We start from the raw sequence: 13219 nt of genomic DNA, 5'->3' as shown, positions 1-13219 counted from the left end.
GGAGTTCGAGACCATCATGACCAACATGGAGAAACCCTGTCTCTACTAAAAATAGAAAAAACTAGCAGGCATGGTGGAGCATCCTGCAGTCCCAGCTACTCGGGAGGCTGAGGCAGGAGAATCACTTGAACCTAGGAGGCAGAGGCTGTGGTGAGCAGAGATGGCACCACTGCCCGCCAGCCTGGGCAACAAGAGCAAAACTCTGTCAAATAAGGAAGGGAGAGAAGGAGGGAGGGAGGGAGGGATGGATCTTGCCCAGAGCCACAAAGTGAGAAGCTAGAAGTGGCAGAAATATAACCCAAGACAGCTTTATTTTAATGTTCATACTCTTAAATTCTATGCTATTCTACCTTACAATATACTATACTTGTTAGGTAAACTGTCGTATCATGTCATGTCCCTATTTATCAGCTGCAGATCCTCTTCTCTTTTCACCTTTCTCCTCTCTCTTCTCCCATTCCTTCAGTATAGGGCAGAAAATGTAAAGTTCTTCTTTGAGTTGTGTAGTACTAAAGTAAAGTGTTTAAAAAGCACTAACATAAGATTCAGAGTATCTTAGCTCTGTCATACCAGAGGCTGTCATTTGCTAGTCATATAGCCTACTCAAATCTCTACATACAGCACAAATCTACACCCGGCCAAATCTCCAACGCTGCACTTCAGTTTCCTCATGTATGAAATAAAGAGAAAGAACATAAATAGCCAATGCATCTTTCAGTTTTGAAAATTTTATGATACTATAAAACAGAGGAAAGAAATAGCAAAAAGATAAGTGACTGTTTTATTCTGCAAGCCATAGTACAGAGAGAAGAGAAAACCATGGTGGAAATTTAACAATTTATTTTTTTAAAAAGCCCCCAAACTCTACTCAATATAATGTTGCTTCTTTTTACAAAATAACTACTATAATAGATTATATATAGGCTGATAAATGCTCATAATTAAAATGCCAATTCTTGATCACCCACGGTGCCTATGAATGTAATTTTCTATCAGCGGTTTCCTACTAATAAACTCAAGTCTGTATTTTAAATTAATGAATGACCAACTCTGTATCTTAGAAAAGAGTATCTATATACTCTTCTCTCTCCTGAGAGCCCTGCAACAGTTATTAAACCTCAATGGTACTTAAATATTTTACTCTAGAGATTGGCTTAGGTTGGCTAACACTGTTAATAAGGCAGAGAAATCAAGATGACATGGCCTCTTGCAATTTCCACAAACTCAAATAACTACACAACCTTCTAGAAACAGAATTTGTACATCAAGAAATATAACCATGAAAATGTACTTGAAATTATTATAAATAATGGAAATAGCAGCTTTCATTTATATAAACGAAATACTCTATACCTATTACATTTCATCTTCACCAAACCCCTATAAAATGTATGTAAAATTATAATTTTAGTGATCTGAAAACTAAGATACATAGAAGTGAAGTAACTTTTCCACAGTACAAGTTTCCAAGTCACTTTAATAGCATTAATACCACCACCACCTACTTCAAGCTTCATCTTAAATCAACTTTGATTCTTTCCTTCCTCAACCTCCCTGCCCAATTAATCTAGTAAATCTAATGACTGTTCCCCAATTTCATTATATCCGGCAAACACGTATAGAGAACCCATTATGTATAAGGTGTTGTACTAGAGAGACTGAAAACTTTTATATCCAAGTTTGGCAGGAAGAGACTATTGCTTTCCCCATCTCAAGAAAGAAATGAACAGTTAAAGTAGAAGACAAATTGATTTTATTTATGTCCTTCATATATTTAAAAGAAATAAAAGTAGATTAAGCATGACTGAGTCGGTAAATAATTCTTATTTATTACATTTAGAATACAGTATATTTACAAATGTATCCGTGCATTTAAATTTGTGTAACGGTTAAATATAGATCTAGTAGATGAATTTTGAGATACATAGGTTTAAAGCCAACACTAATATAGCACTCACCACATATCAGACATTGATCTATGCAATTTTCACATATTGCCTCATTTAATCCTCAACAACCTCATGAAAGTTATCATTATCCCCATTTCACAAATGAGTAAACTGAAGTACACTAAATTTTAATAATTTGTCCAGAATCACACAGGTATTAAGTGGCAGAGGTATGATTCATACTCAAGCAGTGTGACTTCACAGTCTGTGCTCTTAAGCACAGCCTTCTAAAGAGAAAAAAAAAATCTGCAACTAGAATAAGTCATTAACACTTTAGTGAACAAGAACAACCACGATATTCTCTGGCCTTTATGCCTGGTAGAACCAACATTTCCATGTAATAAAGAATAAAAAACAAGGGAGGGAGGGAACAAACTCATTAATTAGATCTCTTGCCCACGTCTAAACTACCTGAGATTTTAATTGCTCCTTTCAGTCTCTGGTGCGTCACCTTGATCACCACATTCACAAATTTCTGAAACTGGAAGAGCTATCTGCAACATGATTCTATCTATATGTTCATGTGTGTGTGTGTGTTCTCTTTGCACAGGTGGGCAGCAGATGAAGAGTGCAGAAACCAGGACTCTAACAAAAGTAGCGACGTCTGCAGCTTACAACACACAAATGTTTGTTCCCTCTGCGTGTCTCAAAGATGCTGAGACGCACATAGCAAATGCGAAATCCACATTTTCTAAGAAAGCTGACCATGCTTACCATTTCTTCTATAACCACTCTTAGGTACAATGTCTATTTTTATGTCTACCTAGCAAAACCTCTTCACTGAATGGTCTGCTGTAGGGGTTTCTGATAACTAGAAACTTAACCACATCTACACTGTGAGGCTACTTTTCTGATGGATTTGGTAAAAGCAGGGGCAGACACACAGACTGGGGCTGTGCTAGAGTGACTTTCCCTAATTCTGAAAGAATGAGTATAAGCCTAACAAAGATGAAAAGTTTGTGACCACTTAACTTCATGACTCAGGTGGAGCTCATGTATGCATCAAGGCTACAGTAAAATGGTATCTTGCAATTTAAGTCAGGACCCTATAAGGCAAATAGTATACATAGGAAAAATTTTCCTTGAAAAACTATTAAATAAAAAGTAAGTTCAATCAACATGATTTTGTGTAACTACTTTCATACAGTAACATATAGTTATATAATATTAATAGGGTTGATCTTCCAAATATGGTTTCATATTATTAAGAACTTACTATCTCTCCCTTACAGTTTTGCTCGAAAACAGGAGGAGGATATGGAATGGCAGCTCAGAGAGTTCAATGCATGTAAGTTTAAAGCATGTATTTTGTATCTCCAATAAATAAATCATTCTGCAGTTTCTAATACCCCCCCTTTTTTTTAACCTACTAAGCATTTTCAAATTTTATAAAAAGTAAAATAAAAAATATCGATTTAATGATGTTACTGAAAATCAAATTATTTTTAAATAATGCAATTTGCTGATGGAAATGTAATATTTATACAATATAATAAAGTCTAAATAAATTTCATTTACATGATTTGTACAGAAGTATCTGTAATTTCTTCAAAGTTTAAGCTGACACATTTTTAACTAAAGTCAAAACTAGTCTTTAGCCAGCATCCATATTTATTTGTGAATTTAAGAACCTCAATGTGCTTAAATAGGAATTTAAGAAATTCAGTAATACTGAAATAGGAGAATGAAGTACTTTAGTTGATATTCTTATTAACACAATTATACCCATTTATGCTTATGATTATGAAAAAAATGATCAAGATGGTGAATGGTGTTAAAAGATGAAATCCCCAAAGCTGATAATTTTCCTATAAAGTAGTACTGAGGGAGGCTTCAAAGAAAACCATAAAGTTTTCCTTGGCAAGAAAAATTAAGGGGAATAATAACTAAATTGGATCCAAATTTTTGTTTGAAGACAACACCAAAAACCTTTTAACTATCTCACCAAACCTTTTAGAGTTAGACAATAACTAGGATAGAAGAAGAAAAATTAGTGGAAGAGTGGATTTCAATGGGAACAAAAATAAAGAAGGGTAGTATTAAATCCTCTCTATCTGATCTCTCAATTGACAGGTAGAAATACATACATGGTTCTACAGTTCTATGAAAATTAGTTTATTATATAATCAATTTAACTGCTTACTGTACATAATATATGCTAAAAATAAAGAGTAAAATACAGCATTTCATATTTGACCTATAAATAGCAAAAAGACAAGCATGATTTGCTTTGGATTCCATCTCTGAAGGTAAACTTAATTTCAAGATCATACATTACGTAAGTATTTGGATACATTAATATGTTTTTTCTTCTAAAATCCTATGCAGCACTCAAAGGCCAGTGGGGCGGGGGCTTGAAAAGAGATAAATATAAGGCACTCAGGCACCATTTAATGCATTCTAAGAAATAACAGGTTATTACAAAGTAACTCAAGCCTCTGGAAAAATAATCTAATATTAATAAATAGTATTGTAAGTTTCCCAGTACATAAAACTCCTACCTTCAAAATCTAAACTGGATCCTACCTCACATATTCATAATATAACTCAAAGAATCAGAAGCTTTTAAGAGTGGAGGGAAATTTGGCCATGAACCAGTTTAATTAAGTAGCCTCCCAGTTTAAGTAGCCTGGAGACAAAAATAATGTGTCCAGGATTAAATGGCTGGTTCACAACAGAGTCGATAGTAAAACCCAAGTACTGACATACTCAGCACCGGACTCTTTATACTACAATGTAGCTTTCTCAATCTCTGATTCCCAAAGAGAAAACACAAAAACCCACCTTTACCAGCCTTTTTATATATCTTTTTGGATTCCATATGACTATCTCAGTTCTTTCCAAAGGATTTAAAATAAATTAAACATAGGCTATAGCCAAATACAACAGTAAAACCCGGTATTTCGAAAGGTATTTTGGCCAGGCATGGTGGCTTACGCCTATAATCCCAGCACTTTGGGAGGCTGAAGCGGGTGGATCACTTGAGGTCAGGAGTTCAAGACCAGCCTGGCCAACAGGGTGAAACCCTGTCTCTACTAAAAAGAAAATACAAAAATTAGCCAGGCATGTGGCACATGCCTTACCCCAGCTACTAGGGAGGCTGAGGCAGAAGAATTGTTTGAACCCAGGAGGCAGAAGTTGCAGTGAGCCAAAATCACGCCATTACATTCCAGCACAAGCAAAGAAGCTAGAGTCAGTCTCAACAACTTAACAAAAAGGTATTTTAACTCAGCATTTTTCTTTTGAGATGATACAGTTTCACTGTCGCCAGGCTAGAATGCAGTGGAGCGATCTCAGCTCACTTCAACCTCTGCCACCCCAGTTCACGCAATTCTCCTGCCTCAGTCTCCCGAGTAGCTGGGACTACAGGCATGCACCATCATGCCCAGCTAATTTTTCTACTTTTAATACAGATGAGATTTCACCACGTTGGACGGGATGGTCTCCAACGCTTAACCTCATGATCTACCCGCCTAGGCCTCCCAAAGTGCTGGGATTACAGGCATGAAAGCATAAGCCACCATGCCTTGCCAGCATTTTTCAATGCAAACTTGTATAATTCATACTGAGACTATGTGTTTCCATCTCAAATTCAGTTTTCTTCACATTAAGGCAATTTACTTCTAAGGTTAACTACCTCTAAATTTTATGCTTGTCTTTCAGAGAAATGAGAAATTTATTCATTCAAAGTATGGCCTTTTGGAAAAGTCTCTCTCTCTTTTTTTCTTTTTAAGAGGAAACCTTAATCTGTGGCCCGGGCTTGAGTCCACAGGCATGATTTCTGCTCACTGCAACCTCCACCACTCGGGTTCAATCAATTTTCTTGCCTCAGCCTCCCGAGTAGCTGGGACTACAGGCGCCTACCCACCTTGGCTAATTTTTCTATTTTTAGTAGAGACTGGGTTTCACCATGTTGGCTAGGCTGTTCTCAAACTTCTGACTTCAAGTGATCCAGCCACCTTGACCTCCCCAAATGCTGGGATACAGGCATGAGCCACTGCACCCGGCCTGGAAAAGTCTCTCTTAACCTCATCAGTTTACCGGGAGTCTGGGAGCAGTGTTTAATTTTATTCCAATTCTTTGATCTAATTTTCCATCTCCTGATCTAATTTTATAAAGTTTTGTTAATTTTTTTTTTTTTTTTTTTTTTTTGCTGGAAAAGGCTTTAACCTTGGGATCTCAGTGTGTACAAAGTTAGTTTGTCCTATTTTCTCTTAATTGTCAACCAAGGAGTGTCACCAGTTATGTCTGTTTTGATATGCTTCGAAGAGGCAGGGTTGTTATTCCTGATGCAAAGGGCTGAAGACTGTTGGAACAAGGACAGGGGAAAAAGGCTAGATGTTGGTACGCTGAAAGCCACTGCCATCTCACAAAGCAAATAAACAACACATAAAGAGAAATGTCTAAATACATTTGGAGAGCACTTAGGCATTCCAAGCTCTTTAGTAAAGAGTACTGTAGACAGTCCAGGTGCACAAATAACACCAAGAAAATTTAACTGTAGGAAATAAAATAAATCTCCAAAGTTTGAGAGTTTATAAAAAGAGTTAAGTCTATCATAAAATTAATATTCTAGTATACTTCCATGAAAACAAATTAATCTTCATTTCTCCTAAGAAACAGAGCACATATGAAAGAAATTACTTAGTCTGCCAAATTACAATTTTAATCAAGGGTTGAGCAGCAAACTTACTCTAGATGAATCATAGGAAGGACTTGGTTGACCACTTGTTCCCCAAGATGTTGTACCTCCTCGTTCATCCATACCTAAAAAAAAGAAGAGAATCAAAGATATATCTAAAAACATGCTTTTGTGGATTCTTTTCGGTACAGGACGGCAAAGTACAATTCAGCAAGTGGTATTTGTATTTTTGAGGAACAGCTAAGTATCAATCCCTGCCTCAGAAACCTGTAAAATATATTACTTCAAAGTATCTTCATCACTGCTCCATCAGTCTTCATGCAATATCCTATATAAATTGTAGAATTTCAGAAGGAAAATATTTCTTTGCAGACTTTAGAATGGGGAATAGTCTCTCCATCCTGCCCCACGCCCTGCACTGCTACTTCTAGGAGCAGAGAAACCCCAAAACTTTCTCTGGTTTAGTACTGCCTATATGAAAACATGAATAATTCAGTTTTCATAGTTAAGCCTTAGAAAATGAAACAAGACAAACCACCATTCAATTTAATAAAGTTGGTTTCTTTCTGATCAGTGATCATATATTCATAACTGAAGACATAAAACTAAATATACCTGTCAACCATATCAAATCAACATTAGTCATATAAAATCAAAATGACATGACAACTTGCCCTAGTAATTTTGTGGGCAGCACTTCTCTTCTAAAATTACACACAATTTGATTTCAAATAAGCAGTTCTACTCTCATGAGGGTGACAAAGAAAATTTACAGTGAGAAAGAATTAGTTACCATAACCAAAAAAACAAAAACAATTCATTGTGCATCCTTAATACATCTTCTGATCCTTGGGCTCCATCATTTTCACCTCCCAATCAGTCTTCAGAAAAAGCTGGAAGACTTGGAGATCTCTCACTCAAACCATTTCTACCTCTTCTGTTTTCAAGACGCCAGTCTTTTTCATCCTTGACTGCTAGGAGGGTACACTTCTCTAACCCCTTTTGAGTTTCATTCTATAATGAAATCCATCAACACAAATAGGTGACTTCTTTCATTCTTTCATGAGAACAGCCTACATATCACAATGATAACATTCTGCTAAGTTCAGAAATTACCTTTCTTTCAAAATATTCTTCGAAGTCCCACTGTAATTTCTCTGTAATTTAGGTGAGAATGTGACATGTAATAAATTAATTGCCACAAATTCTCCACTAATTTGCAAAGATTACCAAGGCTCTTTTATAGTGACAGAATGGCCAAATTGAAAGGATGGGTAACAAAAAGCAGGGAAAGGGGAGGGGTCAGTTTCCAAAGTAGAATGTACTAATTACTAACTTAGTTATTAGGACCTTATTCTTTCTATGAATCTGTACTTCCTGTATCAAGTGATTAATGAATATTTTAATCACTTTTAAAAAAGAGTTAATAGGAAAGATATTTCAAGTGAACCAGAAGCTTTGAAAACACAGGGATTATGTGAACAGTGTTTTGTTCATTCTTGTGGAGCCTGTATTAAAGTTCCAAATTTAAGAGATATAGATGAGTTTGGGGAATGTCATGTAAAAAGCACTGTGACCATCTCTCCAGTAACATTAGATACCAGTGGGCTATTTTCCAAGCATCTTCTTTGCAACCAACACTGTAGAAGAGCAGCTAGTATTCCTCTCAGACTCAATCCAAGAAAAAGGCGATTATAAATCTACAAAATCTACTAAAACATGGAACTGCTAATAACTGTATGAAAAGCTGTTTTTACTTTTATTGAACATATAATGGAGTTATTTTGATGAATATTGTCCTAACAAAAATAATCAAACCATAACTTAGTCTTTTTATGACTTTTTATTTTCTTATATCAAATGATTAATAAATATAAGCTTTATGTGTATTTTAATTTTTATTTCATTTGGAGGCAGGGTTCTTGTTCTGTCACCCAGGCTGCAGTACAATGTGATGATCACAGCTCAATGAAACCACAAACTCCTGGGCTCAGGTGATCCTCCTGCCTCAGCTTCCTCAGTAGCTGGGACTAAAGGAACATGCCACAATGCTCAGCTAATTATTATTATTATTATTATTATTATTAATTTATTTAATTTTGTAGAGACCGAGTCTTCCACTATGTTGCCTAGGCTGGTCTGGAACCCCTGGCCTCTGGCAATCCTACCACCTTGGCCTCCTAAAATGCTGGGATCACAGGTGTGAACCACTATACCCAGCTTTGTGCAAATTTTAAATATATTTGTAAAAACATATACAGAGAAGAAAGATGGTGTCAGTTACAGAGAATATCTGAAGCAAAATTTAAGAGAGACACAAAATTATGTGAAACTACATATTCAATTTTCATCAAGTGACTCTACTTCCTTCTATAAAGAAAGGCACAGAATAATTAAATAAAATGGTAATTAATTACATGATGGAGTCACTAGCTAAAGAGTGGTATATATACCACTGACATTGGACATGATAAGGGGATCAAAGAATGCTACGGAATAACAAGAATCTGGCTAGGTTTTAAACTCAAAGCTCTGTAGTTTTATTGTTAACATATCCAGACTCTGAGTAAAAGGTCGTGGCTGGCACTGACAAAGGCAAGAGTCATCTTTTAGCATCAATGACTCCTTTCTGCTAAAGACAATGGTTGTACAAACGCAGAAATATGACAGGAATAATAAACTTTCCAAAGCTTCAGCCATAAGACCAAGGTAAGCAGAAAAAGGAAATTACACACAGAAGATAAACTTAATGCAAATATTATACAAATTGACCAAAATCTGAAAAAAATACTTATTGAGAAGAAAATACACCACGGTTGCAATACAGTGATGAGAGGTAACATTTTTCTGTTAAGATATACCTGAATTATCATTCTCATATTATTTTTATCATTCCCATTTCTAGTATATGCCTGCCAATTCAACAGTTTCAGAGAAGCTAGTTCCTTGATTCATAAACTAAAATGATAGATATAAGAGAAAGTTCAGCAATAATTAACGATGGAAACACTTTGAATCTTATTTGACTTTCTAATAAATTAATATTTTTCTATTTCTATCCAACAGGATTAAAAGCGGTAATCAATAACAGAAAGACTTACATTATCCTTTTCCTTGTTAATCTTTTATATAGAGAATCTCTTAGCATCTGCTTTTCTCAATGGAACCAATTAAATAAAATGTAATATATTCTAATTCCATGTGCTCCATTTTTAAAAGCATGTTATTTTGACTTAGTATTTTCCAGTAAGGAACATTAAATTCTAGACCTCATATCTAAAAACAACAGTTTGTGAATTTAACAAAAGCAATCTGCCTCCTTCTTTTGTAAAAACATTTAACAAGGAAAGTAACTAAGAGCAATCATAAATTGCTACATAAACAGGAAGTTTCCTAAAAGCCTGGGACCCTAAAGAAAGAATAAAAGGTAAAATTAACATTTCCACAGTTTCAAAGAATAAGACTCTTAGAGGACCAGGTAAACTTAGCGAAGTCCAACATATGGCATTACTCCCTTTTCTAGGAAGAACACAGATTTAGACTACCTTCTTATGCTCTACTTCCAATTTAGGATTTGACTAACAGTATTTTCTTTCTAGTGTCAATCAAAAACCTGTCTCATAGCCTCTCTGGTACCTCTTCCCTTTCATCAAGCTATCAGAGTCCTATAGGCATCTCTAGGTTTTGATCCACTAGCAAAAACTGGAAATAGACTTTTTTTTTTGGTGGGAGGAGATGCTTTTCTATGCCCTAGGTACCTGTTGTGTTTCCCTCCACTCACTCCCCATACGGGCCCTGTAAGCAAAGATGGTTAACACTGCAGAGGTCTGAGTGTTTGGTGAGACTTACACAAGACCTGCCTGAAAGTAAAAGGGAAGATTCAAAAGCAAAGCTATTAACATGAACACCAGTTCCTTCTCTTCCCACTTGCCACTACCAGATCTATGACTAAAGACTCTGCCACCTTCAACTAAGAGGAGGGTAAATTGAGAGATAGGAAAGGAAATGGGAAAATATTTCAGGTAGTAGTGGTGAGTCTGATGACCCAAGAAAGAATGAAAGTTAGAAACAGGGACACAGCATAGAAGAATGAGAGAAATGGTTAAGATATTCCTGCAGCAAAAGCAGTAAGAAAAGCAATTCAATCTGGCCATACTGCCAGGGTATCATAAATGACAACCTATCCCTGTGGGAAAGAGACACACATATAGTTGGGAGCAAGGGCACAGGGAAATTACATACACATTTCTCTCTTTTTCTCCCCTCATCCTCTGGTGCACATGTGCACTCTCCCCCTTTGGCAGCACTGAAATCAGATTTTTATTCTAGAAAGTAAAATGTACTCCAAAAATATCAAATCTCAGTACTGTCATAAATAAGGAAAACATAATACACTTTGCAGGATTGCCATCTGCTGTAGGGGGATCCAATACATGATTTCATCAAAGAATTCTGATTACAGATAGCTACATCAGATAACCAAAGCTATACATGTGTCTATCTTCAATAGTTTCTTTATTCAATTCTATGTGTAGAGGAAGGATATTCCTTTAAATAAGAATCAAAGGTTGCAATCAATTGTAAAGTAATATACGTCTAAAATCCGAACATCAAGATTTGTTATTTTATTTCTCGCATTTTAGATGTCCATGAAATCTACAAATGTATTTCCTAGAAATTAACTGTGAAATAGGATCAATTAGAATATAATAACAAGTGCTTTGTTATCATGATACACATTCATAGAAAAGGGAAAAGGGGGGAAAATATGAAAACTGCAAGGAAATTGAACAAAAGTCAAAATATGCTACCTCATCTGAAGTATGTAACATTATTGAGTTTTTTTTAACTTACAAAAAAATTTAGGTTCTGTGCAGTGAATTGTCAAATAAAACAGTCTAAAAACCAAAAAACACATACGTAAGAAAGTAAGTCCAGTAGAAATATTAGAAGAAATCACCCTTTCAGGTCATCTTTAATAATTCAATCAGAATTTTTGTTTGGCATTGTTGAGACCAAAAATTTACAAGTACAGATGTTCCATTAAAGTCTTTAGTGCCAAAGTACAGTACAATAAGGTAATGAACACATGGCTAATTTCATTCAAGAAAATGAATAATTTTGAAAATGACTTTCAAACATAGGTTTTGGTATATTATTGTTACTAGCCATATCACCCTCATGTAAATGCACTGTATAGATACAAAAGGAAAATCCAGTGACTGATTTGATGAAAGAAGAGAAAAATGCCAAAGGGAAAAGCCAAAACAGTCTCTTTAAGAAAAACAGAAACTGCCTGATGGCCAGGAATTTAAACTAATACATTCCTAGAGGGCAAGTTGGGAATTGTCGAATGTGAACTATATAGTGATCTGGTGGTATCTGGAGGATTTGTTCTATCTGAACAGACATTCCAACCTTGACAAAAGCTCTTAGGCTACCTTTAAAACTACTCCCCTAAAAGCTGTCAAATTTCTGGAAAGAAGGAAGGGCCCTCCCAATGTACCTGAGAAGCAAGTATTCTCCCATTCTAAATACTAAAGCCCTATCTGTACCTGAAGACCAATGCCAGTATTTTCTTTCATAGGAGCACTACAAACATAGTTTAAAAAAAAAAAAAAAAGGCAGCTTGATGTTATTTCTAACACAATCAAATCATCTCTGATGCGCATTACTATAATAGCCTCCTAAATGTTATCCCTCTTCTTCAACCTTTTAAAAACAAACCAAATCATGTCCATCCTGTGCTCAAAATCTACTAATGGCTTCCTAACTCATTCAGAATTATTAATAAACCCAATGGTCTGCAATATTCTAGAGGTTCTGCCTCCCACCTCTCTGAATTAATTTCTTATTATTCTTACAATAGTTACTGTAAATCCTACGGGCGGGAGGAAAGAAAATACCTAGCTAGCTTACTATCAACTACACAAAGGCTCTGGGGAGCAAACAAAACCAGGCTGATTCTGAATGAAAACATAAACTTGGAAGTAGAGAACAAAATTGGTGAGTTTCTCTTTTTATCAGCTCTCAGGGCCCAGCACAGGTAAGTTTCCCATTCTGAAAGCTTTGTCCTGCAAGCAAGCAGCCTTAACCTATAGTAACTAAAATTCCAATACAAACTCCATTGTCTTTTTGGCCTGAAGGAAAAGAGGACAGAGACAGCAAAACCACAGTCACCAGAAAGTTGAGGGTAGAATCCTAAAAGGGAGAAAGAGAGGTCCCAAATTTTTGGTTTATTTCTGCTCGCATCTTTGGCTGAGCCCTAGAACACCATTCATAGGCCAGGCACAAGGCAGTTTGCAGCAGAGAATAAAATAATCGAATTGAGATTTGGGCAGCTACCAAACTCAGGCAAGAGATAATTTTCACCATGAGTCTAACTAAAAGCAAATGGCTCACTAAAACAAATAAATCAAACTCTTTAGAAAAACATGAAATAAGCCAAAATTTCCACAAATAACATTCATAATGTCCAAAATTCTTTGACAGTAATATGTAACCCAATTTCAAAGGAAAAGATAAACAGAGGCCAACCTCAAGATGACCCAAAATACAATTTTCAGACAAGGACATTAAAGCAGATACTGTAACTATGCTCAATGAAGTAAAAGATATATCCTTTTAA

At 35.6% G+C, this 13219-nt stretch overlaps 1 protein-coding gene across 8 annotated transcripts in view; it reads right to left on the bottom strand.

Annotated features, from left to right (window-relative positions):
• Window positions 1-13219, bottom strand: part of TCF12 (transcription factor 12) — a 370574-nt gene that overhangs the window by 226325 nt on the left and 131030 nt on the right. For 6 of the 8 annotated variants that reach the window (XM_017513791.2, XM_017513787.2, XM_017513788.2 and 3 more), the window contains exon 4: window positions 6643-6716. Coding sequence is in view for 6 of the 8 variants with exons in the window: in XM_017513787.2 (XP_017369276.1) it covers window positions 6643-6716 (74 nt within the window). In the remaining 2 variants the exon portion in view is untranslated. Of the gene's footprint in view, window positions 1-6642; window positions 6717-7384; window positions 7462-7523; window positions 7702-13219 lie in introns of those variants that run through there. The other 2 variants (XM_037733223.1, XM_037733222.1) reach the window with 2 other exon arrangements.

The sequence above is a fragment of the Cebus imitator genome, unplaced genomic scaffold (assembly GCF_001604975.1).
Source record: "Cebus imitator isolate Cc_AM_T3 unplaced genomic scaffold, Cebus_imitator-1.0 Scaffold501, whole genome shotgun sequence".
NCBI classification, from domain to species: domain Eukaryota; kingdom Metazoa; phylum Chordata; class Mammalia; order Primates; family Cebidae; genus Cebus; species Cebus imitator.
This window is presented reverse-complemented; position numbering and strand designations above follow the sequence as displayed.